The sequence below is a fragment of the Alligator sinensis genome, unplaced genomic scaffold (assembly GCF_000455745.1).
Source record: "Alligator sinensis unplaced genomic scaffold, ASM45574v1 scaffold781_1, whole genome shotgun sequence".
Lineage (NCBI taxonomy): Eukaryota > Metazoa > Chordata > Crocodylia > Alligatoridae > Alligator > Alligator sinensis.
This window is the reverse complement of record NW_005841845.1, coordinates 5037970-5061646: the sequence shown is the minus strand read 5'-3', so window position 1 is coordinate 5061646 and position 23677 is coordinate 5037970. Positions and strand designations below refer to the sequence as shown.

Below are 23677 nucleotides of genomic sequence, written 5' to 3'. Positions count from 1 at the left end.
TGAAATGCATCCTTTGCAGGGCTAATGTTCAGGGCAGACATGTACAGATTTCATTCTGAAATCTCGCGTCTCAAACATGCCCCAATCATTTGACGTCGCTTAACAATTCTTTGTTTTTATCATTTTGGATTCTAGAGGGGGCTACAATTTGCTGATGCTCATGCGTGTGCATGCATGCAGACATGTGATCAGATGGTCTTTCTCCTGGAGAGAATCAGCAGTAAAATCTTTTGGATGATAATGAGGATGACAGTGCTTGGGGTTCTGCCACTTCCCAGCTTGTGTGACCCTGGGTGCATTCGCTCGTCATCACTGCCTTTTTGGGCTCTGCCCAGTTGAACAATGAATAAGATCCCTATGCGCATGTGCATTTCTATTTGTTTGGTTTCATTGTCATAAATCCGTGAGTTAATCGCCCTCTGAGGTATCCTGGATATTGCAACACCCTGCTTTTGCTAGATGCCTGTTCACCTTATTCAGCATGTCTGGGTGGCAAAGAGGTGAATATTCCTTCTGGTGAAACAATAGCAAAATTCAAGAAACATATTTTGTAATTCCTTTGCCGTGTAATGGTGTTGCAGGTATTGCTCCGAGTGACTGCTTTGGGAGACAGGTGCAAGATTTTCCTAGTCTTGCCTTTGCTGCCATAGGTGGGGCACAGGTCCCACACTGATATAACCCAGCATTCTCTGACATTAAGGGATCATTCACATGCATGCATAGCTCAGTAAAATGCGATGGTAATGTCTGGAGCTCACTGCTGCTATATGATAAAATAGGAAGAGGAAAGAGAAGCCTCTTATGACTAATAATGGATTGATTTAAAAGGGGAAAATGAACTTGTACTCTTGTGTTACAGATTCAATGGTTCTTTCCTTTGACTCCGTTGGACATACAATAGGCTCAGGTACAACACCCCCTTCCTCCCTCTCTATCTCCCTCCTTAAAAGGCTTCTTTTTAATTAGGCTTGGTAGCCATGTTGGGAGGCAGATAACAGATCTGCCTGCAAATCGACCATCTAGCCAAACTGCATAAATGCACCCCCTTGGGGTAAGAATTGGGACTATTAAGAGTCATAGTGTGGTATAAAAATGAAATGTGGGACCTCCTAGAGCATGGCCAGGCAGGGGACTTGAGCAGAAAGGACTCAGTTTGTGGCCCTTTTCTCATGTGAAAGGCACCAAGGCAGCTGTTCCACTCTCCTAGGGGAGAGTCTCAGCTACCTGGGGGAAGGGGATAAGGAAAGGAGGCAGGCAGGGAATATTTTATGGTTTCACAGGTAGGGCTCTCATCTCTTTTCCTGGGTGGGCTAAAAGGCAGAGGCATAGGAAACACTTCCAGTGCCCGGGGCCCAGTGGAGTGGGCGGAGGGCATGGTGCTGACCACTGGAGAGCAGTGGTGATGGGGGAAAGTGAAGTCTTACAGGCTGGGCTCTCCCCACTTGATGGCAGCTGCTTCTGCTGTGGCTGCGCCTGCAGCAGTGCAGATTTGTACTGCTGCAACTGAGAAACAGGCGCTAGCTAGTGTGGGCTCCTGTCCTGAGGGCCTGCTCTCTCCCTGCTCCACCTCCCAGGCACTGGGCTGTGCCTCCAGCGGCCCAGCCGCCTGGGTGAGGGCAGGGGTGGTATCATTCCACCCCCCTCCGCCCAGGTACACTGCTGTACCTGCCCCTCCTACAGCAGGGCAGAGCTGCACCTGTCATGGCTAAGATTACCGGGGCAATGGGCACCCCCTGCCCCCAGAGTCAGCACCTGGGGCTGGTGCCCCGTGCACCCCACCTTAGTTAGGCAGCTGCTAAAAGGAATTGATGATGAGCCCAAGGGGTGCCTGCTGGACATCTGGTTAGGGCCTTTGGTGCTACTGAGCCAAGTATCAAAACTGCAAGGTTCTTTGGTGCTTGGACCACTGGAGGGGAGTAGTGGCCATCTGCAGCACAAGGGGCATTTTTACACATGCAAGCGCTGCAGTGCCAGGTGCTTTGACAAGCGCCCGGTGCTGCATCGCTTGCAGTTGTATAAGCGGTGAAATATGCATCAGCACGCAGAAAATGCCAGTGGCGTGCCTTTGAACTAAAACACATAGAAAGTGTTTTAGTTCAAAAGTGCTCTGCTGCCATTTTCTGTGTGCTGATGCGCATTTTGCCACTTACACAAGTGCACGTGGTGCAGCTCAATTTGCATCAGCTCACATGTGGAGCAGACTCCATTAATCCAGTCTGGTCCGAAGTGGCAGATCTCTAGTGTGTCACGGGACTGCAGCTGGAGCACGCTGTGCTGCAGCAGACGTGCTTCTTTATGGTGACTGCAACATGAGACGGTTCAATGCACACGCACAACTATGGACGTGGGGTAAAGGGCCTGTAGCCCTAGCTCCTGAAATGAAAGGGTAAAAACTGGTTTTAAACATAGACATGAAGTGGGCCTAAAACGTAAGTCCCTTTATTTTACCTTTTAAAAACCTGACCTATTTACCTTTCCCTTTCAAAAACGGAAGCTGCTCCTGGATCTCTCTTGCTTATTAGTCTTTCCTCTCAGGTGGGTAGGAATAGTTTGCTGCCTTCCAACATGGCACCTATCTTCTGCCTGCACGATAATGAGAGAGCCTGCTGCCTGTCTCTTAACAGCGAAGCTTGTAGAGAACTCTGATTTACTAACCCCAGCCTTAGTAGCACTTAGCTCCTTTATAAGCCCTAATCGCTTTCTGCTGTCCTTGCTTCACTCTCTAGAATGTTTTACTGAACTGATCTGTCAAGAGCGCATGATCTGATTCAGCAACAGCTCACAGTGCCTGGTGCTGAGTGCAGAATGGAAACGGCACCAAGGTTTTGGTAAAATGCGGGGGTTCTTCTGCTAACCCTATTCTTCCTAACTAACTTCCAGAGCTTTCTGAATGAAGTGTCTCTAATTCTCTTGAGTGGGAGGGAATGAAAAAGGCTTGAAGTATATGAAATCTCTGGGCAAATTCAGGCTGCAGAATTTGATTTCCATTACAACCGTGCTGGACCACAGTGATATAATTAATACCAGAATCTGGTCCAGAGCGAGGCTTTTAAATTTTTCTAACTAAATGACATTGTCTAATCTTTGTTTAGCTGCTCACTCATTTTAAAGCACAGATTGGCTTCTGGCTAACTTCACACTAGGGGTATCTTTCTAGAAGCCTGAAAAGTTGCTCATAAATACTGAGTTAGGCTTTTATCACTAGAACGATATATTACAATCAGAGAGAAAACATAATTAAGAATTTGATTTGGAAAAAAAACCAAACCCAAGTTCAACTGATCTGGCTCTTTGAAAATCCTGCTGTTGGGACCGGTGAACAAGGTTAATGTAAGCAGACCAGCTGTCTGGACCTGGTCTTTGGAAGCTGGTTCCTGACCCTGACATGCTACCTCTCAGGGGTGCATGCAGTTCTGAAGAGCACAGTAATACATATCCTTTTTCTAAACCCATCTGCCTCAAAAATCCTGTTTCTCCACCCTTATGAAGCAACTCACTCTTTTGGGAGAAAGGCTCAGAAATACCCAAGAGATTCATGTGCTAAACTGCCTTTGTGTTAAGCACCTTGGATTTATTATGCTGCAAATTTTAGCCTGCTTTGAACTGCAGCATATAATAAAACATCAAGCCTGGTATCTGCCCAACTGAGGGACAGCTTTCCTTGTTAAACAGGAAGGAGAGAGAGAAAAACTGTGACTCTCGTGCTTCCGCCGTCCAACCCATCACACCCTGCTGCAGACCCAGGAACAGACAGAGCCCAGAAAGAAACCAAAGAACCCATGGCTGCTGCGGGCCCAGCCATTCCCAGTAGGTGCTTTTTCAGGTCGGGGTGCGAAAGGGGCAAAAGTGTTCGAATTGCATAAATACTTAGTTTACTGAGCTACCGAAGATGAAATAGCTGCCAATTACTAACGCGAGAAGTATAAGGAATAAACAAGCAGAAATGGAAGTCTAATGCTTAATCCAAATGATGACTGATTTGGCATGAGAGAGACTGGCAGGATAGTTCATGTGACTTGAATATTGCTATGGAAAGGTACAGCTGGAAGGAGAGGCAGGGAGGAGATTTTATCTTCTATACCAAAAAATGAATGTGTTTTCTCTGAGCTTCAGAATGTAGTGGGGGAGACCTGGTGACGTTCTCTGCCGAAAGATGAAAGGGAGAAAGAAGAAAGGCAGTGCCACGGCAGGAGTTTGCTGTAGACCACCAACCACGAAGGGCAGGTGGATGCAGCTTTTTTTCTTTTGAGCAACTAACTGACTGATCCAAGGCACGGGGCTTGGTGGTAACGGGAGACTTCACCCAGACGTCTGCTAGGAAAGTAATACCACAGGACACAGACTGTCCAGGGTGTTCTTGGAAGGTGCCAGGGATAACTTTTTAAAGTGGATTGACGAGAGCCACTTCCACATTGTGACCCTTGGTAGCCTCTCTGACAGCCAAGAGCTCCCGCACTGGCAAAAACACCAAGGTGCACAAAGATAAAGATACGGAGACCATTTTTGTCATGTGGAAGAAGGACAAAGCAACCAGAAGGGCAACATTTCTAGATTTGATTCTGCCCAGAAACAGCTCGAGAATGGGAAGATGGAAGACAACTTAGGTGATTCTTAGGCAAGAAAGGAAGGAAAACAGAATAAAGGAAATGGACTTCAGGAAAACAGACTTTGGTAACACAGAATTGATGGGCAAGATCCAATGGGACACAAAGTCTAAGGGTGAAGGGAATTCAGGAGAACTCCCAGTTTCTTAAAGAAACAGCAGTTCACACTTGTGCCGTCAGTACTGCAGGGTGAAGACAGGCTAGGAAATGCAGTAAGAGAACACAAGTGCCAGACTGCTCACACCAGGGGTCCACCTAGCCCAGAGTCGTGTCTCTGACAGTGGCACGCGCTAATGCTTCCTGTGTACCACAAGTGATACGGGCAGCCTGTGTATGGCACGCAGCAGGCTGGGGAGAGGTCAGGGAGCGGAGCAGCAGATCAGGCAGTGAGTACAGGGCAGGGAGCCAAAAGTGGAGCAGGAGCTGGGGCTGGGGAAGGGAATTGGAGTGGCACTCAGGGAGGGCACAAAGCTAATTTGTGGTATGCCTGCCTGTAAGGTTGCCTCCCCTTCATATGAACAGGGTGTATATGGAGTGGTCTGTCCTCCGTTGTCCTCTTCCTGGCATCCGCTGTCATTGGTTTAGAGATCCATCCCTGACTGTTTTGTTTAATGGCCATTAGTGGATCTATCATCCATGAATTTCTCTAGTCCCTTTTTGGACCTGGCTATACTCTGTGCTTTTACACCCCCTGTGGTAAGGAGTGCCACGAGTTAATGACACGCTGCATAAAAACGACTTGCTCTTGTTACTTTTAAACCTGTCTGTCTCTGCAGCAACGTTGTTTGCTACACTATGGCCTCTGCAGTGACCTGAGCTCAGTGAGGAGTTATGTAACCGGTGCAAACTAGCTCCAATTACTAAAGCTGAATTTAAAGGAAAAGTACGAGTAGGTAAGAACACAAGCAGAAATGCCAAGGCACAAAATGAGATGCAAATAACGAGTGAAAGAAGTGGAACACGAAAACATTCTGTAAGTACATTTGTATTCGAAGGAAGCCCAAGGAAAGAGTCGGCCCACCGCTCAGTGAGGATAGAAAACTAATTAGACTATGCTGATAATGCCAAAGTCTTCAGTGCCCCTTTTTGCTTCGGTCCTGTGATCAGATGGCTAACATAATTAGCACTGGTGACAAGGGAATAGGAATTAAAGCTAGAACAGGGAAGGAATAGGTTTGAGACTTCTTAAATGTTCATTGGGTCCAAGTGCTTTGAAAAATTCATCCTAGAAAACTGTCTGAAGCAGTCTCAGAGCTATTAATGAATCTGTGAGAACTCATGGGCAATAAGTTATGTTCAGAAAGCCTGGAAAAGAGAAGCATAATGCCTGTCTTTTAAGAAAGGAGGACCCAGTGAACTATACACAAGCCTGTCTGACTTCAGTTCCTTAGAACCATGCTGGAATAAACAACCAACTAGTCAATTTGTAAGTACATGGAAGATAATAAAAGTGATAAGCAGCAGCTGACATTAATTTATCCAGAACAGATCATGTCAAACAAACCTAGTCTACTTTTGTCTCCTTCTTCAAGAAAGGGGACAAGTCCGTGTGTGGGAACTATCGAGACACTGCCCTCCTCTCTGTTGCCGGGAAGGTTCTTACTCACATCCTCTTGTGTTGCCTCCTCCCCCTTCCTTCCACAATCCCAGTGTGGCTTCAGCCCATCTCCGGGCACCACCGACATGATTTATGTTGCATGACAGACCCAGGAGAAGTGTAGAGAGCAACACCACGAGCTGTTTATGGCATTCATTAATCTAACCAAGGCTTTCAACACCATCAGTTGTGAAGCCTTATGGAAGGGGCTGGCTAGGTTTGGTTGTCCACTGAAGTTCATCGGTGTCCTCAGGCTACTTCATGACGGGATGGCTGTCACAGTCCTTTGCAACGAGTCAGAGACAGACCCGCTTACCATCCATACTGGTGTCAAGCAGGGCTGCATCATCGCCCCAACCCATTTTTCCATCTATTTTATTGTGCTTTTGATCCTCGTCTGTGACTGCCTTCCTCCCAGAACTGGGGTTGAGTATTGAATGGACGGTCAGCTTTTCAACCTGTGGCGCCTTCACAGCAAGACGAAAGTTGTCAAGACGGGCATCACTGACCTTCAGTGCCCTGACAATGGTGTTATCCTCGGGCAAACAGAGACTGATCTGCAGTCCACCCTTGCCCTTTTTTCAGGTGCCTATCACAGCCTCGGACTCTCCCTTTAATATTGGGAAGACCAAGGTGCCCCAGCACACTACCCGCCTCCCCCCACAAATTCCCATTGGTGGAAAACCCCTGGAAAATGTTGAGCATTTTCCATACCTCTCCCTGGGAGCCACCTCTCCTAGTCAGTCGGTCTTGATGTAGAAATTGAACATAGGATTCACTTATCCTTCGGCAAGCTGCTTCACTATGTCTTTGCCAATTGAGTTCTGCAGATGGAAACTAATATCCTGGTCTACGGTGCTGTGCTTATCCCCACACTCCTCTATGGGTGTGAGACATGGGTGACATACTGAAGCCATCTGAAGCGCCTGGAGTGATTCCATCAGTGTTGCCTCAGGAAGATCCTTTGCATTACATGGGAAGACCACTGCAGCAATGCCAGCATCCTTTTTGCAGGCAACGTAACCAGCATTGAGGCCAGATATGAAACATCACCTCTTCTGGATTGGCCATTGTGTGTAGATGGCTGACACTTGTTTCCCAAAGCAGGTCCTCTTCTCTCAACTCAGTCCATGGTAAGAGGACCCACAGAGGACAGAGAAAACACTACAGGGACACCCTGAAAGCATACCATAAGAAGGGTGGCATCAATCTTTCAAACTGGGAAATGCTGGCTGGTAACAGGTCTCAATGGTGCTTCATCATGCATCAAGCTACAGCCCACTTCGCAGAGAATCATCTTGCTCAGGAAGCCAAGACATGGCAGAGGAGGGAGGAAAGTGCACAACATCCTGGCCAACAGCTGTGCTCCTGCCCCCAAGGCACCACCTGTCATATCTGTGGAAAAACTTGCAGAGCATGGATTGGACTCCTCAGCCATCTTAAAACTCACTAATAATCCTTCCCCACCGCCGCCCCCGGCAGACATCATCCTCACATCGAGGGACAGCCGGAGAAGAAGACCTCTGTGACAGGGTAATGGTTCTTGTGGACAAGGGAGAAGCAGTGGGTCTGATGTCTTGACTTTAGTGATGCTTTGATGCAATTTCACGTGACATTTGCATGAGGAACCTAGCGAACCTAGTAAAATATAATCTAGATGAAACTCGTGTAAGGTGAGTGCACAACTGGCTGGAGAACAATATACAAAGAGTACTTATCCTGTCTGCGAACTGGGAAAGGTGCAGGGGCTCTACGGTATCTGGTCCTGTTCAGTATTTTCATCACTGACGTGGTCGATGGAGTAGGAAGCATACTTATCACCTTTGCAGATGACACAAGCCTGGGAGGATCAGAATTCAGGATGATCTTGAGTTGGAGAAATGGTCTGATGCAACTGGGTCAGGACAAGTGAAGGGTACTGCAGTTATAGCAATGGTCAGCTACACACATACCCAAGGAGGAATGACTGGGCAGTCAGCAGTTCTGCACAGAGGGACCTGGGAGCTCTAGTTGGTCATAAACTGACCAGGAGTCACCAATAGCATGGCATTGCAGTGACAGTGAGCACCAGCATGGGGTATATCAAGGGAGTGGCATATGTGTGCAGACACAATTGTATGAAATGCTGCAGCTTCCATGCTGGGGGTGGTAGTGAGCACCCAGCCCAGCATACCTCTCAGTGGACGAGTGGGAGGGGGTGCTTGCACCCATGCTTTGGGGGTCTCAAGGGTGTGGGTGATCTGTGGCTGGGGGCATTTCCACTTTTCTGCCTTCTCTTCTCTCCTGAAGGTGAGTTCAGTGACTGTCAGTAGCCTGGGGAGTGCTTGCCTGACTTGGGGTGGCTGGGGGAGGGGGAGCTGTGTTTGCAACCAGGCTTTTGAGTTCTCAGAGGCTGGGGGGAGGCTCCATGGGTTGGGGAGGATGCAGTCAGATAGGGAGTGAGGACACAGCTCGTTTTTAGGAAGACAGCTGTTATTGACCACGCAGTGCAAGGGAGCTTGTCGCTGAACAGTGCCAACAAAAGAAAAAAAAAGGGCACTAGGATTCTGCTCCTTGGTGTAGGATTAATGTGTGTGGGAGATAAATGTTCTCTACAAGGATCCCTGGGTACCAGTATTGATCTTTTCTTGCCTTCCTTTGACCACGTACGTTGGGATTGACAGAGTTCCAATATATTGTGCCTCTGTAAAGCCAAATCTGTGCACTTACATTACCAGAATGTAATGTTTGGGCCCAGCAGTGCCCTTTGCCATACAGCAGTCTCTTTGCTCACTAGTGCTCTGTACTGAAGGCTTGATAGTTGGCCAGTTCAAGCTTCTCTTTCTAAATCATACTAGGTTTTGATCAAGCTACTGAACGCTCGATGTGGTTTTCCGGCCCATCCTCCTCTGATCAGGAGCGTGGATCAACCAGTACAAAGAAGGACGGGTTTGCAAAAGTATCCAACTGATTTAGGAGCACGGAAACCATAGACTACCTATACACTTGCTCCAGGGTGAAGGGTGGGGGTGGTGTTTTAATTAGAGTGGCTCTTGGGAGCTGCTGAAATTAAAACACTGCAGTGTTTCATGTATTCCACGTCCCATGTTTCAAAATGTCAGCAGGGACGTTTTAGCTAAAGCTCATTCGACAGGCTTTAGCAAAGCACCCCTGCCACCATTTTGAAACTCAAGATGCTGAGTACACGAGCCGCTCCAGCAGACTTGAGGACTCAGACGTGCTCCAAGCGTTCTCATTAGCATGCGTCGGAGCACATGTATCGGCACCACAGAGCTCGGGTGCTTGTGGAAATCTGACTGAAAACTCTCTAAAGGAAAGCGTGAAATAGCACATGATAAAAAGATAAGTGAGAAAGGCAAGTCCAGAAGGAAAGGACCTCTCTAATCTGTTGACTGCTTAACTTGAGCATATATAGGCATAAGTTGATTTCATAGCTCCTTCTGCTGATGCCCTGGATTCTGTTTCTTTGGAAGCGAGAGGTCTTTCTCTGCATGTTCAAGCTGTTGAAGGAGACATTGGATATCTTTGGGGAAGATGAGGTGGAGAGCAGAATGGTCTGTTTGTCATCACAAATATCCTTTTTCTCCTGGTTACAGTTTTCTGAACTTTCTAACTGTACTCATCACATGCTCTTCTGCTGTGGGAATCGTGTGGGTAGGGAGGTAGAGGGAAGAGTGTGATTGAATTTGCAGTTGGTGATCCATCAGCCTCCCCACAATCCAAGATGACAGGATGGTGACAGACTTCTAGCACAAGAGCAGAACGGGAGCATCTTGTCTTGCCGGACATCATTGGCTATGCTCCTCTCCTTCCCCAGGAGAATCTGGTTGAGAAGGCTGCAGTTGCGGTTTCTCTTCTTTTACCGATCCCGGACGGAAATGTCCTTCCTCTTGATAGCTACGTGCGTTTAGTGGAGGGAAATGTAGGTCTTCAGTTTGTCAGTTTTTTGAGAGTAGGTAAAATAAAAGGATTTCTGTGAGAGTAGTTGCTTTTGGCTTGGGGGAAGTAATGCCTGTGAATTTCTGTAATGGAGTGGAAGGTGTTTGTGATGTAAAATCTACGGCTACATTTCCGTCTGAACATAGGAACTGCCGTGGACTGGGTCAGACCATAGGCCCGTCTTGCCCAGTCTCCCATGTCACGCAGCGGCAGAGAGCGACTGGGTCCTGGTGGGGTTTTCTCCTGTTTCTCTCCTGTGCAGCCTCCAGTATTGAGGGTCCAGGCGGCCTGATTCAGAGGCCGTGCCCCTCACTCCCGTGCTCAAAAGCTAATGATTCCCCATTCCTCCCAAGAATTTGTCCCATCCCTTTTTGAATCTCGTTAAACTGTCAGCTTCCACTGCATCTGGTGGTAACGAGTCCCACACTAATTACATGCTGTGTGAAAAGGAACTTCCTCCTGCTAGCCTGCCTTCTGGGCTCTTCTTGGTGCTTCTTGCTGTCCTTTAGTCCCCAAAGGCAAAGGGCTAATTTGGTAAATCAGATGGTTTAGTTTAGTTTGGGGGGGAGGGGGGTTGGTTTTTATTTATTTATTCTGAAAAGCCCCTTTTCTCTTTTCTTGTTTGTCTTTGGCTAATGGATCTCTCTCTGTGGGTTTTTTCCCCTTTGGCTCGCAGACTAAATGGAAGCTGGTTGAATCTTTGCCAAGGCCTGTCACATGTTGGTTGTCTAGTGTAGGCAGGCCTTCCAGCACTTGGCCAATCTCTTTGTTTATTTTTCAGATGTATACCCTGCCCTGTCCAAAAGGCTCGGAGTGGTTGTTCACGATCTAGTCAGCATTTCTAGACCAGTGATTCTCAGCCAGGGTGCTGCGGCACCTTGAGCTCCTTTCAAGGGTGGTGCGAGGTGCCATGAGATGTTAGCACTGTTAGGTGTGCAAACGTGATTCACAAGATAAACCAAGAGACTTGATCTTTGAATCCAGAGTGTTCAAAACATACTGATCTGTTGGCGTCTTTCTGGGTTCTTTGCAACAGCAGATGAATTGCCTTAGTACTTTTCTGTAGTCAAAAAACGAGTGAAGAATAAGAGCTGGCATTTTCCGAGGGTACTTTGAGTCTGTCATGGGGGATGCCTTGAGTCTAAAAAGGTTGAGAAGCGCTGCGCTAGGCCAGTCCCATCGCCCAATTGAAAGTATAGTGGTGTGCATCTCTTCAGGTGGAAATGTAAAAAAAGTTTTATAAAGTCTCTTGCAATGAACTATTTCAATGCCATTTTTCTTTATTATCTGGTATCTCTGCAGATCAAGTTAGTCTACTCTGGAGGTCAACCAAGAGCATCTGCATGCTACATTTTTGTTGAAATTATCTTTGACTTTTACTAGGAAATACAACACAACTTTCAAAATGAAGAAAAAAATTCCTCTTGAAAGATTCACATCATTAATTGTATTTAGGTAAATGGATACATGGCACTGAGTGAAATAACAGTTTATTTGGCAAAGATTGTGCCATGGCTTAAAGCAGATAACTTTTCTGGGAGACTAAAGGGCATATGCAGTTCACAGGATGAACTCTTATGGACTCAGCAGTGCTACGCTGGCTAGCACTACAGATGAAAGGGACTTGGGGGTCGTGGTTGACCACAAGATGAACATGAGCCGGCAATGTGATACTGCTGCGAGTAAAGCGAGCAAAATGCTTGCTTGCATCCCCAGATGCTTCTCAAGCAAATCCCAGGACACCATCCTCCCATTGTACTCGGCCTTGGTGAGGCCGCAGCTGGAGTACTGTGTCCAGTTTTGGGCTCTGCAGCTCAAAAAAGATGTGGAGAAGCTTGGGAGAGTGCAGAGGAGAGCCACGCGCATGATCAGAGGTCAGGAAAACAGACCTTATGAAGAGAGGCTGAGAGCCCTGGGACTCTTCAGCCTGGAAAAGCACAGGCTCAGGGGTGATCTGGTGGCCACCTATAAGTTTATTAGGGGTGCTCACCAGCATCTGGGGGAACGTTTGGTCACCAGAGCGCCCCAAGGGATGACAAGGTTGAAAGGTCACAAACTCCTCCAGGACCGTTTCAGGCTGGACATAAGGAAGAACTTCTTTACTGTCCGAGCCCCCAAGGTCTGGAATAGACTGCTGCCGGAGGTGGTTCAAGTGCCTACTCTGAATGCCTTCAAAAGACATCTGGACGTTTATCTTGCTGGGATCCTATGATCCCTGATGACTTCCTGCCCCTGGGGCAGGGGGCTGGACTCAGTGATCTTCCAAGGTCCCTTCCAGCCCTAGTGTCTATGAAATCTTTCAACTTTGGATTGAAACGTGTTTCTTGAATTTAGTCTAAACCAGATTCACAGATTTTCCTGTCTATGCAAGGTACTGTAATTTGCTAGGAAAGGAAAGTATTTTGCAGGACTTAAGACAACTGGCGTACTTCAAACTTTAATGAAGCTAAAATGATGAGGTTGGAATGGCGTTGCTTTTTTCACTCTCTCATCTAACAACACTTGTCTTGCCTTTGGAACCACGGGCATGTCTGCTTTTAGAGAAACCTTCTTTGATGTTTCGCCTGTGGAGTGGGGTTGGCAACTGCTTCTCACGAGAGCGTCACTTGACTTGTTTGTATGGAGGTAACGCTCCGGGCCTAATGAAGGGGATCCTTCTGGTATATTGGTTTCTACAGATGTGAGACATCCCCCAGATGTCATAGGGGGGCCTAGACCGGGTATTAAGGCGCTGGAGAGGAAAGGTACAGTACTTGAAGATACGTGCTCTGGCTGCTAAGTCTGTGATACCAGATGACAGTCTCATGACTTAGTGTCACTGGTATACTCAGGATTTGTTGATAGGATAAAGGAGCCTTTTTCCTTGAACTGGCAGGTGTGATCTCTGTCATGACCCAAAAGGCATGATTGTGTGTGTGTGCGCGCTTCGGCACCAGAATTATCCCCGTCAAGTTGCAGAGCATTGCACGGGAGTTTCCTGTAGCAGAGGAAACCCCGGTGCAGGGACGAGTTTCCCGCCTTTTCTGCAGCTTCTTTTGCAGAGTGCATTGCTCATGTTGCAAGAGGAATGCACGGTGCAAAAGAGTTCCTGCCACCGGTATGCAAATTCGTTCCCCGTGATTGGCTAGTGCTAAATTATTCACATGTGGCAGCTAGCAATGGCCCTGTTAGCCGTATAAGAGGCTTGAGCAGTTTCTGCCCAAGCCGAAGAGGAATCCACATCCATCTCGTGGGGACTCTGGGTACACGGCAGGGTAATAGAAACCCTGTGTGAGATCCAGAGGAGCGTGGCGGCCTGATCCACCGCCCACCTCTTCCCGTCTTCGAGCGCGACTTTTATAAGACATATTTACGATTTCTATTTTGGTGGCTCGTTCACCCAGAGCATCCGGAGCTCTGCACCGTGGAGCCTAGCAACCTCCACGAGACCGTCTGTGTTGTCTGTCTGTAACCACAATTTAAGCAAGTTTTCCAGCCTACACCACTGCCGTCTCGGTGTAAGTAAACAATCTTTTAAACTACCGCTACGTGTCCGTGCCTAATTCCAGCTCGACGGCCTTCCCTCTCCGCCCCGGCGTGCCCGGGCTGCTGGCCACAGCCCGCGTGCAGCGCGAAAAGGGCTCGGGTCGCTCCCGGCCCGCACAACCTCCAGCTGTGCTGATGATGCTCAGAAGTCATTACCTCTAGAAATGAAGTGGCAGAAGGATCATCAGTTTTCATAGACACTAAACACCAATTGTTGTAGGTTAAGCTGGTGATACTGCCTATAACGTAGGGAATAAAGTTACCTAAGTCTCATTTTAAAGCCTTGTTTTAGTTGCTTGTAACTTTGCTGAATTTGAACATTTTGGGGCCAAAACTACCTATACTGGCTGTCTGTCTCTGGTTGAATTTTTTTGGAAAATTTTTAGGGGAAAAATGATTCAGCTATTTGTGATAACAAGACTGGGGAAGATGCATTGTTTTTGCCAACATGTTTTAAAAAATAATCTCTCAGCTGTTTCATGGAGAAGCTCTAGCACCACCTGCTTTGGAGTTGGGTCTTGATGTTTGGCAAAGGGGTCACCTGGGTGTCCCCCCAGGAAGTACTTCTGTTTTTCCCATGGAAAAAAAATTGGCAAATGTAGCTGGGTTACGGCCTCTGAAATATCATGCGTGTCTGGTAGACACTGTCTTGAGTAGCGGTTCTCAACCTTTTTGGGCTCAGGACACCCCTCCATGAACCTTTGTGAATTGTGGCAACTAACTGCAAAAACTAATGTGCACATTACAGTGGTCATCTCCTTACAGAGTGGCCAGGCAATGGGGGCGGGGACCAGCCAGGCAGGGACAAGCCTGAGCCTGTGCTTATCTGCTTCCCTTGTCATACCTCCCCTATCAACTCACTTCTCAGGGCAGCCTTCAGAGGATCTTGAGGCAACACCCTGGTTGAGAATCACTGCTCTACAGTTTGGGATCCAATTCCTCCAAAGACTTGGGATATTTTGGGCATGTTTCAGCGTAGATACGCAGCAGAGAGTGGGACTTTCCTTATGCTTGGTGTTCCTGGCTGCTGTGGCACCGGGTGCAGGACCTGAGCTCCCACTGCTCCTTCTGCTGTGCCCAGACAGCTCCTCCTCCAGGCTGTCCGACTGGGATGTGGAGGTGGGGGAGCTCTGGGCCTGACAGCTGGGAGTTGGGTGCAGGGGCCTGGGACTGGGGGAGAAACTTTGGTGATGTTAGTACTGGCCCCTCCTAATCCAGGGGCTTGGTTTTGCAATAATAACATTTGTTTAACTTGTTTAAATGTAGTTATGCATGTAACCCTCCAAGGTATATTTTTACATATTTATATAGTTCCTGGCACCAGTGAGATATGCAAACTAAGTACTAAGGAAAGGATGCAAGTTGAGTCCTTGTACTCGAGTGCCGGAACTTCTCTTTCCTCAGGCTCCATGTCCTTTGTGTGCAGTATTTGTTGCTTAGCCCTTTATTTTTCCCTCTTCCTTGTTTAGTTGAGTCCTTCCTCTAGCCTTAGTCCCTTTCCTCATGGATTCACACGTGTAGCCATCGCTGGCCTTTCCCCCCTCAGTAGAGTCCATGGTCCCAGTGGGGTTGACACCCCAACGCAGGGTACCGTGGGCTGCGACTCCTGATAGATGGCTGGTTCTCCGAGGTGTCAGCCTCGCTCCTCTGAAAGCACTCGCATGTAAAATACCAGAAGAACTGGAATTGAGCCCCCCACACCGTATGTATAAAAGGTTTAAATGTCGAATGAACTAGTACAGCTCGTATCGGTCTTGATAGGCTACAACGTTTTTTAAAACTTGGTTGTCAGCAAAAATGGTTTTATTCATAATTAAGTCCATAATCAATTAGATGATGATGGGGCAGTACTTGTATGTAACAGTGTTTCAAAGTCAAGCTCATTGTTGGAGGCTCAGTGAGCTCATGGATTAAATTTGTCTCTGGAGTATTGACTTCTTATGAGAGAAGTGAGGAAAGAATTCAGCCCATTTTGTTTCTTTAAAACTGCATGGCCATTGGTGTAAAGTGCAGATGTGAGAATTTGCTTTTAGCCTAATCCGTCATGTTACTCGACTGTCTGTCTGGGTGGTCCGAGAAGTTTACAGACGTTAGACTGAGCAGTTCTCACTTGCTGACCAGCAGCTGGATTACTGCTAGATGCTTGGGAGAAAGTTGCAGGTTTGTGCCAGCACTTCACTTGGCACAGGATCTGTATCGTTTATAGAGATTGCTATGCTTGGCTGTGCTTCTGTTTGCATAATCCCTATTACGCTTTTTATTATGAAACTGTTGTCAGTTATTAAGTTCTCTTTCAATTCCAGTCTCCCCTGAAACATAGAAATGTATTTTATTTCTGACCTGAGCAGACCTCCAGTTCTTCAGGGGTTGGAGGAAATTCCTTTCCCATGTTCATTCAGTCCTGTGCTTCTCCAAGTTGCTCTAGCCCTCCTTGCCAACTATGATCTGCAATTTCCTAGCATGAGTGAGAATACAGTCATCAGATTTGGCCCTTGGCATGCTGCTGATTTGGTATAGCTCCCTTTGGCTCAGAGGGGAAAGCCTTTTCCAGATCCTTCCTTGTGCTCTTCTGCTAGTAGACATGGAATAAGTTGTTGTTCCTTATAGTTTTATTTCATCCTTCTCTCTTGTCATAGTGACAGGATAGCCGCCATGCTTTGGATTCATAGATAGGGGTCTGCCCAACCCATGGCGGTGGCCCCGGCTGATTTCTCAGAGAGATCACAGGGTCAGCTGCTATTTTCTTGGGCTGATCATGGTGGGCAGCCCCCCCCCCCCCCCGATTGGCCAAGGGGCACCAGTGGCCCCACCCCTTGCTACTGATTGGTTGTGAGGGTTGTCTGTCATATGGACAACCCATATTTTCAGTAAGTTGTCTTTTTTTCTTCTTTTTTTTGTGTGGATGTCATGCATGGACATTTCCAACTTTCACGGGCAATGCTGGATTTCGTGAAATCGCAATTTTGGTAGTTCCATACTTATAGAGGTACATTCATTTATGTCAGAGTAATACAAGATGCTGTGGATGGGCCAAAAGGGGAATAGGGAGAGCATCTGTTCTCTCTGGGAGTAGGAAAAGGATGCATAGTCCCATACAAGCCAGGAGCTAGTGCTGCATATGAAAGCTATGAAAGCTTGGACAGTGTCTCTTGCACAAAAGTGCAAGACAATGGCCGGGGCAAGACTGGGTTGTGGTAACAAGACTGCTGCAGGAAAATGAAACTCCGCTAATGGCTTGCAATTCATTAAGCGTCGAGACAGTGGAGTGCTCGCAGTACCCAGTACCAGACCCATGCCATAAAATAATAAAAGTGATGGTTAAAATTGTTGGCAGAGACCAGATACGCTCATCACATGTGTATATTTCCAAGCTAAGAAAGCCAAAGAAAAGGATGAGCAAGTGAAGGCAAGGTAACTACATGCGCATTTCATTGAACTAGCAACTAAAGAAGACAAAGACTAAATATGCACCTCAAAAGAAACCTGTAAAAGGGACAGGAAAGATGTCCTGTACGTGACATGCTCACATTTCTCAGAACAGGCATCCAGTGTCTAAGGTGTTACAGATGTCTCAACCATTCAGTGTCTGTCTGGAGTTTTCTAAACAAACCATCACCGGTACAAGCTATTACAGATTTGCCCCAAAGACCAGTCCGGTAGTGCCTCTAAGCATCCTGTCTGACCACTCATGACCCATCGCCTGTAAGTGACCTCGAATTGCAGCGGCTGCAGAGAAACACAAGCCTTCACACCTAGACAGATCCAGAAACAGGAGCCAGGCAATTTAACAATTGTAATATGATGGTCACCCTTTTCCTCCCTATTTGGTCACCCTTTTCCTCCCTATTTTGTTTGGACTTTAATCAGCTAACTATCAAGAAAATGCTTTGAAGCTATATAATTAAACAGTATAAAAAGTAAACAGATCTGCCAGCAAGGTGTGTGCAGTCCAGGGAAGACCAAGAAGCATAGGCAGTGCATAGGAAGGGCACAGAGGGGCATGTGCCCCCCTGAGATTGGCTGCCATCGATGTGTCTGCCGGCAGCTGCTCGCGGTCCCTGCTCACCACCGCCGACAGCGCAGGCGGCAGCTGTGGGCAGTCCCTGCTTGCTGCTTGCCGCCACTGACAGCTCTCCCGCCGCTGTCGCCTCTTGCTGCTCACTGCCATGGTGCCCCCCCAGTTGCGAGAGGCACCAGTCATTCATGCCAAGAAGCCATCCTGCCACCCAGCCAATTAGCAAAGGATCCACACTGTGAGGCTGTACAAGAACTGCTTCCTTCCTGCATTGTGTAAAGATCTTTTTGCAGCTAAGATAATACAGGGACTAATAGCTCATTTTATATCGGGCAAGAGTCTTTTTCTGTCATTTAGTTTTGTAACTTGTTAGTAGTTATTAAAGCAAGCCTTTCTGTTATGTATCAACTGAGTGTTGTGTCCGTTCTCAGAGCACTAGGTTTAAAAACCCATTTTTAAGTGCAAGTCTGTTTAAAGAGAATGACCTGGTTCCAATCATCATTTGGAAATTTCACCCATGTACCATGGTGATAAGGCTGTCAATAGATCTTGTTGTAGTCATGCCTGTGACGCCACCAGTAGGTTTAATAGTACTGTTGAGATGGCTGCCTTGTGTTACTGACTGAACTTGCCATGTGTTAGTGACTGAAATCTGGATTTTGTATTAGAAATGCACTAAAGCAGGATGAAATTATATAGTTTGAATGTATTTAGGCTCCTTAATTTTCAAACCAGCTATATAAGTGTATTGCTCTAGCATCACTCATGTACAATGCATGCACATATGTAATAATTCCAGTTATAAAGATCCCCTATCCACATGTCATGATGCTTGTGGAACGGCACAATATCAAAAACACATGTTAAAATAAAACTCAGTAAAATTTGAAACAGCTATATGTGTTACTAGGACAGTGTATCGTCCTCCGTTAAAACTCAGTAAAACTCAATAAAATTTGAAACAGTTATACATGTTACTAGGACAGTGTATCGTCCTCCATTTGTTCAGAGGATCTTAGGAAAGCAGGATTCGAAGGGACCTCATGAGGTCACCTAGACCACCCCCTTGCTCAAGGAAGGATTGTCCCCAACTAGGCAAGACTGATGGGGGATTTGATAGCAGCCTTTAACTCCCTATGGGGGGTTCAAAAGAGGATGGAGCCAAACTGTTCTCAGTGGGGGTGGGGAGGGAGGCGCAAATGACAGGACAAGGAGCAATGTGCTCAGGCTGCAGCAAGGGAAGTTGAGGTTGGATATTAGGAAAATCTCTCCCACGAGGAGGGTGCTGAAGCACTGGAAGAGGTCACCCATAGAAGTGGTGGAGTCTCCATCCTTGCAGGTTTTTAAGGCCTGGCTAGAGAGAGCCTTGGCTGGGATGATGTAGTTGGGGCTGGTCCTGCTTAGAGCAAGGGGTTGGACTAGATGTGACTCCTGAGCTCCCTTCATCCCTCATTTTCTGTGATCCTAAACCATCCCAGCCAAGTGTCTGTCCAACCTGCTCTTGAACATTTCCAGGGATGGAGGTCCCACAACCTCTCTCGGCAGCCTGTTCCAGTGCTTGACTACCCTCAGTGGCAGAAAGCTTCTCCTCATCTCCAACCTTAATTTCCCCCGCTGCAGCTTGAGGCCATTGCTGCTAGTCCTGTGCCTTGCAGTCACAGAGAAAATCCCATCTCCATCCTCTGTATTGATTTTTCAGGTATTTGAAGACTGCTATCAAAACTCTACCCCCGTCTTCTCTTCTCCAGAGTTAACAGTCCTCGTTCTTTCAGCCTTTTGTCAAAAGTCATGTTTCCCAGGCCCCTAATCATTTTTGTTGCTCTGTGCTGGACTCTAGCTAAACTGTCCACATTCTTTTTGAAATGCAGGGCCCAAAACTAGACACAGGACTCCAGGTGAAGGCTTCACCAGTGCTGAAGAAAGCAGAAAAATCACTTCCCTTGATTTGTAAACGATGCTCCTGCTGATATAAGCCAGTACGCTGTTGGCCTTTTTTGCAAGAGCGCACACTGTTGACTTATTCAGACTGTTCCACTGGAACCCCCAGGTTCTTCTCTGCAGTAATGCAGCCTAGCCAGGCATTTCCCCATCTGTATTTGTCCATGTGGCTATTCTGCCCCAAGTGCAGGACTTTGCACTTGCCTTTGTTGAATCATATCTGGGTTGACTGAGGATCATTTCTCTAGCTATCCAGATTATTCTGGATCCTAGCCCTGCCCTCTGGAGTATCTGCAATTCCACCCAGCTTAGTGTCATCTGCAGATTTGCTAAGCGTGCTCTCAGTCTCATTGTCCAGATCATTAATGAAGATGTTGAATGCTGACAGACCCGTGGGGAACTCCACTTAACACCTCCTCCCAGCTAGACATTGAGCTGTTGATGACTACTTGCTGAGCATGACGGTCCAGCCACTTACGTATCCAGCTTACAGTATTTTCATTTAGTTTGTATCTCTCTAGCTTTTTAATGAGAATGTCATGGGAGACGGTCTCAAAAGCCTTGCTAAAGTCAAGGTATATCACATCCACTGTGTGGTCAGGTCCCTTTGTCTATGATGTGACCAGCACTACGCACCCTGTTAAGGAGTATGCTACTTTCTCAGGATACTTTCCTGCCACGACTTGATGGTATTAATAAAGAATTCTCTCCCAGAGAAAGAAAACTGGCTCTGCCATCAGGGCTGTCTTTAATAGTCCAAAATTAATTAGTTATGGCCTGTAGTAGAGCCTCACGGGCCTATAACGGGCCCCACCAACCCCAATACCCCCACCACAGTCCTTCGGTTTAAATAAGGGCTCCTGCTGTAGTTAATGGTATCACAGACAGGAGCTGCTCTTGCTACCTTCCTGGTCAACTTCCAGGAATGCTCTGCAGTCCGTTATACACAAAAGTACAGAAATGTGGACAGGGCTGTCCCTCACCCCTTGCCTCTGCTGCTCTCCAGCATAGGGTCTCCCCTCTCACCACTTCCTGTGGCCTTTTGGGCTCTCTGTCGTGTACTCCCAGCCTATCAGCATCGGCTTCTGATCTCCAACTGCAGCTTGTCTGTCCGGTGTTAAGGTGAAGCACCTGGGATGAACTGAAATCAGGTGATTCTTCCCCTGAGGGTATACACTGCCAGGACTGTCCTAGCCCAGCCTTAGTGTTCCCAAATAGTGCTTTTCCCTCCTGGGGATTCTGTTTCCTAGGAGGAACTTTAACGGGGCCAGACCACAGCTGTGCTGCCCCAAGCGTCCCTGCAGCCCATGCTTTCCCTTCTGTGCCGGCTTGCACCTCAGCTTGGTAGAGCTCTGAAGGTAAGAGTTTTGTTTTCCTTGTGCCCCTGGACGTACCCTGGCTTTCTGGGGTCACTGCGTTGGGACAGGCTCTCCAGCTGTCCTGTTTCAGCTGCCCTGTGGCTTGTCTCCTTGCTGGTGAGGCAGCCTGCCCTACAGACGCTGAGGGGAAGGGAGCGAGCGGGGATTTTCTTCCTCTAACTCCCCCTGCTCGTCTACACGCTGCTTTCCACCCAATCTGCAAAGCCTGTCACCTTATCATAGAAGGAAATCGGGTTGGTCAGGCATGACTTACTCTTGGTGAATCCAGGCTGGCTGTTCCTGAACACCTTGTTCTCTTCTAGGTGCTTCACAATAGATTATTTGAGGACCTACTCCATGATCTTTGCAGGTATTGAGGTCTGGCTGACTGGTCTGTAATTCCCCAGATGCTCCTCCTTCCCTTTCTTAAAGATGAGTGTTATTTTTGTCCTGTTTTGATCATCAGAAACCTCACCTGACCTCCACACACCATCAAAAAGGATCACCAAGGACTCTGAAATTACCTCAGCCAATTCCTTCGGTACCCTTAGTTGCATCCCATCTGTCCCTGCTGACCTGAGAGCATGTAGCTTCTCTAAGCAATCCCGAACCTGTTCTGCCATTACTCTGGGCTGTTTGTCTCCTTCCCTATCTTTGCTGCCTTGTAACTGCACTTGTCATCTGGTAGTTGCTCCTATTGGTGAAGACTGAATTAAAAAAGGCATTAAATACTTCAGGCTTCTCCACATCATCTGTAACTAGATTGCCGTCTGCATTGTGCAAGGGACCTATGAATTCTTGGTTCTTTACTTACTTGCAGAATCCATTTTTATTCCCTTTTATATCCCTTGCCAGTTGGATCTCAAATTGTGCCTTGGCCTTCCTCATTTTCTCCCTGCATGCCCGTGCCATACTCTTACGCTCTTTCCCAAGTGTCCACTTTTTGTAGGATTCCTTGTTTGGTTTCAGTTCACTGACGAGATTGCTGTCTAGCCCTGCTAGTCTCCTGCTGCCCTTCCTGTTCTCCCTAATGTGCGGCCAGCTCTCCTGGGCTTCTTTACCCCTCGGTCTTCCTTCCCAGGGATCTGCCCACCAGATCCCTTTGTTCATTGAAGACTGGAGAAAGAAAGGTAGAAATACTTGAATATCACTTCTCAGTTTTGCACTGAACAGTGAATTTTCTGAGTGAGTTTTATGCTCTTGGGAGGCCTCTAAAGTGAACTGTTGTAGCGGAGCAGACTGCACTAGGTTTCTGTCATCACCCGGGGAATTAAGGCACTGCGGGTGTCCTTGTTTTTCCCCAGAGATGCTTGGGATGCCTTCACTTCTGTTGACTTAAATGTGAGTTGGGGGCCCCGAGTACTGCTTGAGTTTGTGGGCCTAGGAGACCTTGCTCATGGTCAAGAAGAGTCTGGAGCAAAGCTGGAGCTTAACCTCTGGTTTCTTAAGTGGTAGGTTAGTGTCCTTACAACAGGACCATCCTTCCTTACGTGCAATGGCAGGTCTGCTAGTCTCTAAATAGCCCCTGGTAAGTACCTTGGGCTTCCCAGTTTCAATAGGATCCGAGTCCCTCTAGTCCAGTGTCCTTTCTTTGTCAGTGGCCGCGACCAGCTGCTTCTCCGGGGTTCTCGCACTTCTTCCGGAGGCAGAAGCAAGATAATTTTCTCCTTGCCTTAACTTTCAGCCTAATCTTCAGTAATCACAGGTTGGCGTCGGCTCCAAAGCAGGACGTGTAATATTCCTTCCTGAATGTGTATGGTTAACACAGCACTCTCGAAAGTCCTCCTCTTGTTTTGAGTCTAATTCTTGGCCTCTTTGGGGCTGAGGTCCCAAGTTTTATTCTGTACCTGTGAAAAAAGTTTTTCTTGTATCAGTTTTGAATTTGCCACATACTTAATTTCATTGGGTGTCTGGCTGTTCTTGTCGCATGAAGCAGGGAGGAGGGGAGCATCTAGTCCACTCGCCTGTGTATCGCGGACTCTCACGTGTCTCCTGTCGCCTCTGCATTGTGCCCAAAAGCTTGTGTTTGGCTAAAGCAGAACTTCCAGACAGCAGATCTTCCTCTTACATGCCCTCCCATTAGCCTTTCCCCACAATGAAAATGGGTCTTTTAATTCTAGTCTTTGCTTTCTGTCTCCAGGCTGGTTTTTCATCCAAGACGATAGGTTGCCTCTTGACCCATGGCTACTTATGTTCTTAAGTAGCCATTTGGACAGGACTTTGACAAAGCACCCGAATAACCTAAGAGCTGGTTTGCATTAAGAGGGTTTGGTACAGAGTGTTTCTGCATGTAAACTTTTTTGCAAAACAGCTTGTCTAAAGCAATCGTGTCCCCACAGCCAAGCAGTGTCATCTGCCTCTTGCCATAACTGCTTGCTGTATTTTGAGTATCCGCTCTTTCTGATAAGAGGAAGAAGGTGCAGTGAGTTCTCCCCACCCTAATATTCCAGACATAGAGGCTTTCTCTGCAAATTGTCTAGGCCACAGGGTTGAAGCTAGATCGGACCTCGGGGGTCATCTAGTCCAAGCCTGTTCACCGAGGCAGATTCAGCATCCTGAACCAGCGGTTGGTAATGTTTCTGTGGCAGGAATTGTTTTAGTGGAGCCTACCTCTGAGCACGGTTCTGCTGCCGCCGTGGCCTGTGCCACTGTCACGGGAGCCAGAGCTGCAGCCTCCGCTCCCCCCTGCAGTGCCACCACC

General features: G+C 47.5%; 1 protein-coding gene across 5 annotated transcripts in view; it reads left to right on the top strand.

Moving 5' to 3' along the window:
- Positions 1–23677, top strand: part of ST3GAL3 (ST3 beta-galactoside alpha-2,3-sialyltransferase 3) — a 252539-nt gene that overhangs the window by 71360 nt on the left and 157502 nt on the right. For 2 of the 5 annotated variants that reach the window (XM_006015799.3, XM_025206872.1), the window contains 2 exons: positions 860–907; positions 3673–3807. The exons of 1 other annotated variant lie outside the window; for it this stretch is intronic. In XM_006015799.3, the coding sequence (XP_006015861.1) occupies positions 860–907; positions 3673–3807 (183 nt within the window). The remainder of the gene's footprint in view (positions 1–859; positions 908–3672; positions 3808–23677) is intronic. 2 more of the 5 variants (XM_025206885.1, XM_006015800.3) reach the window with 1 other exon arrangement.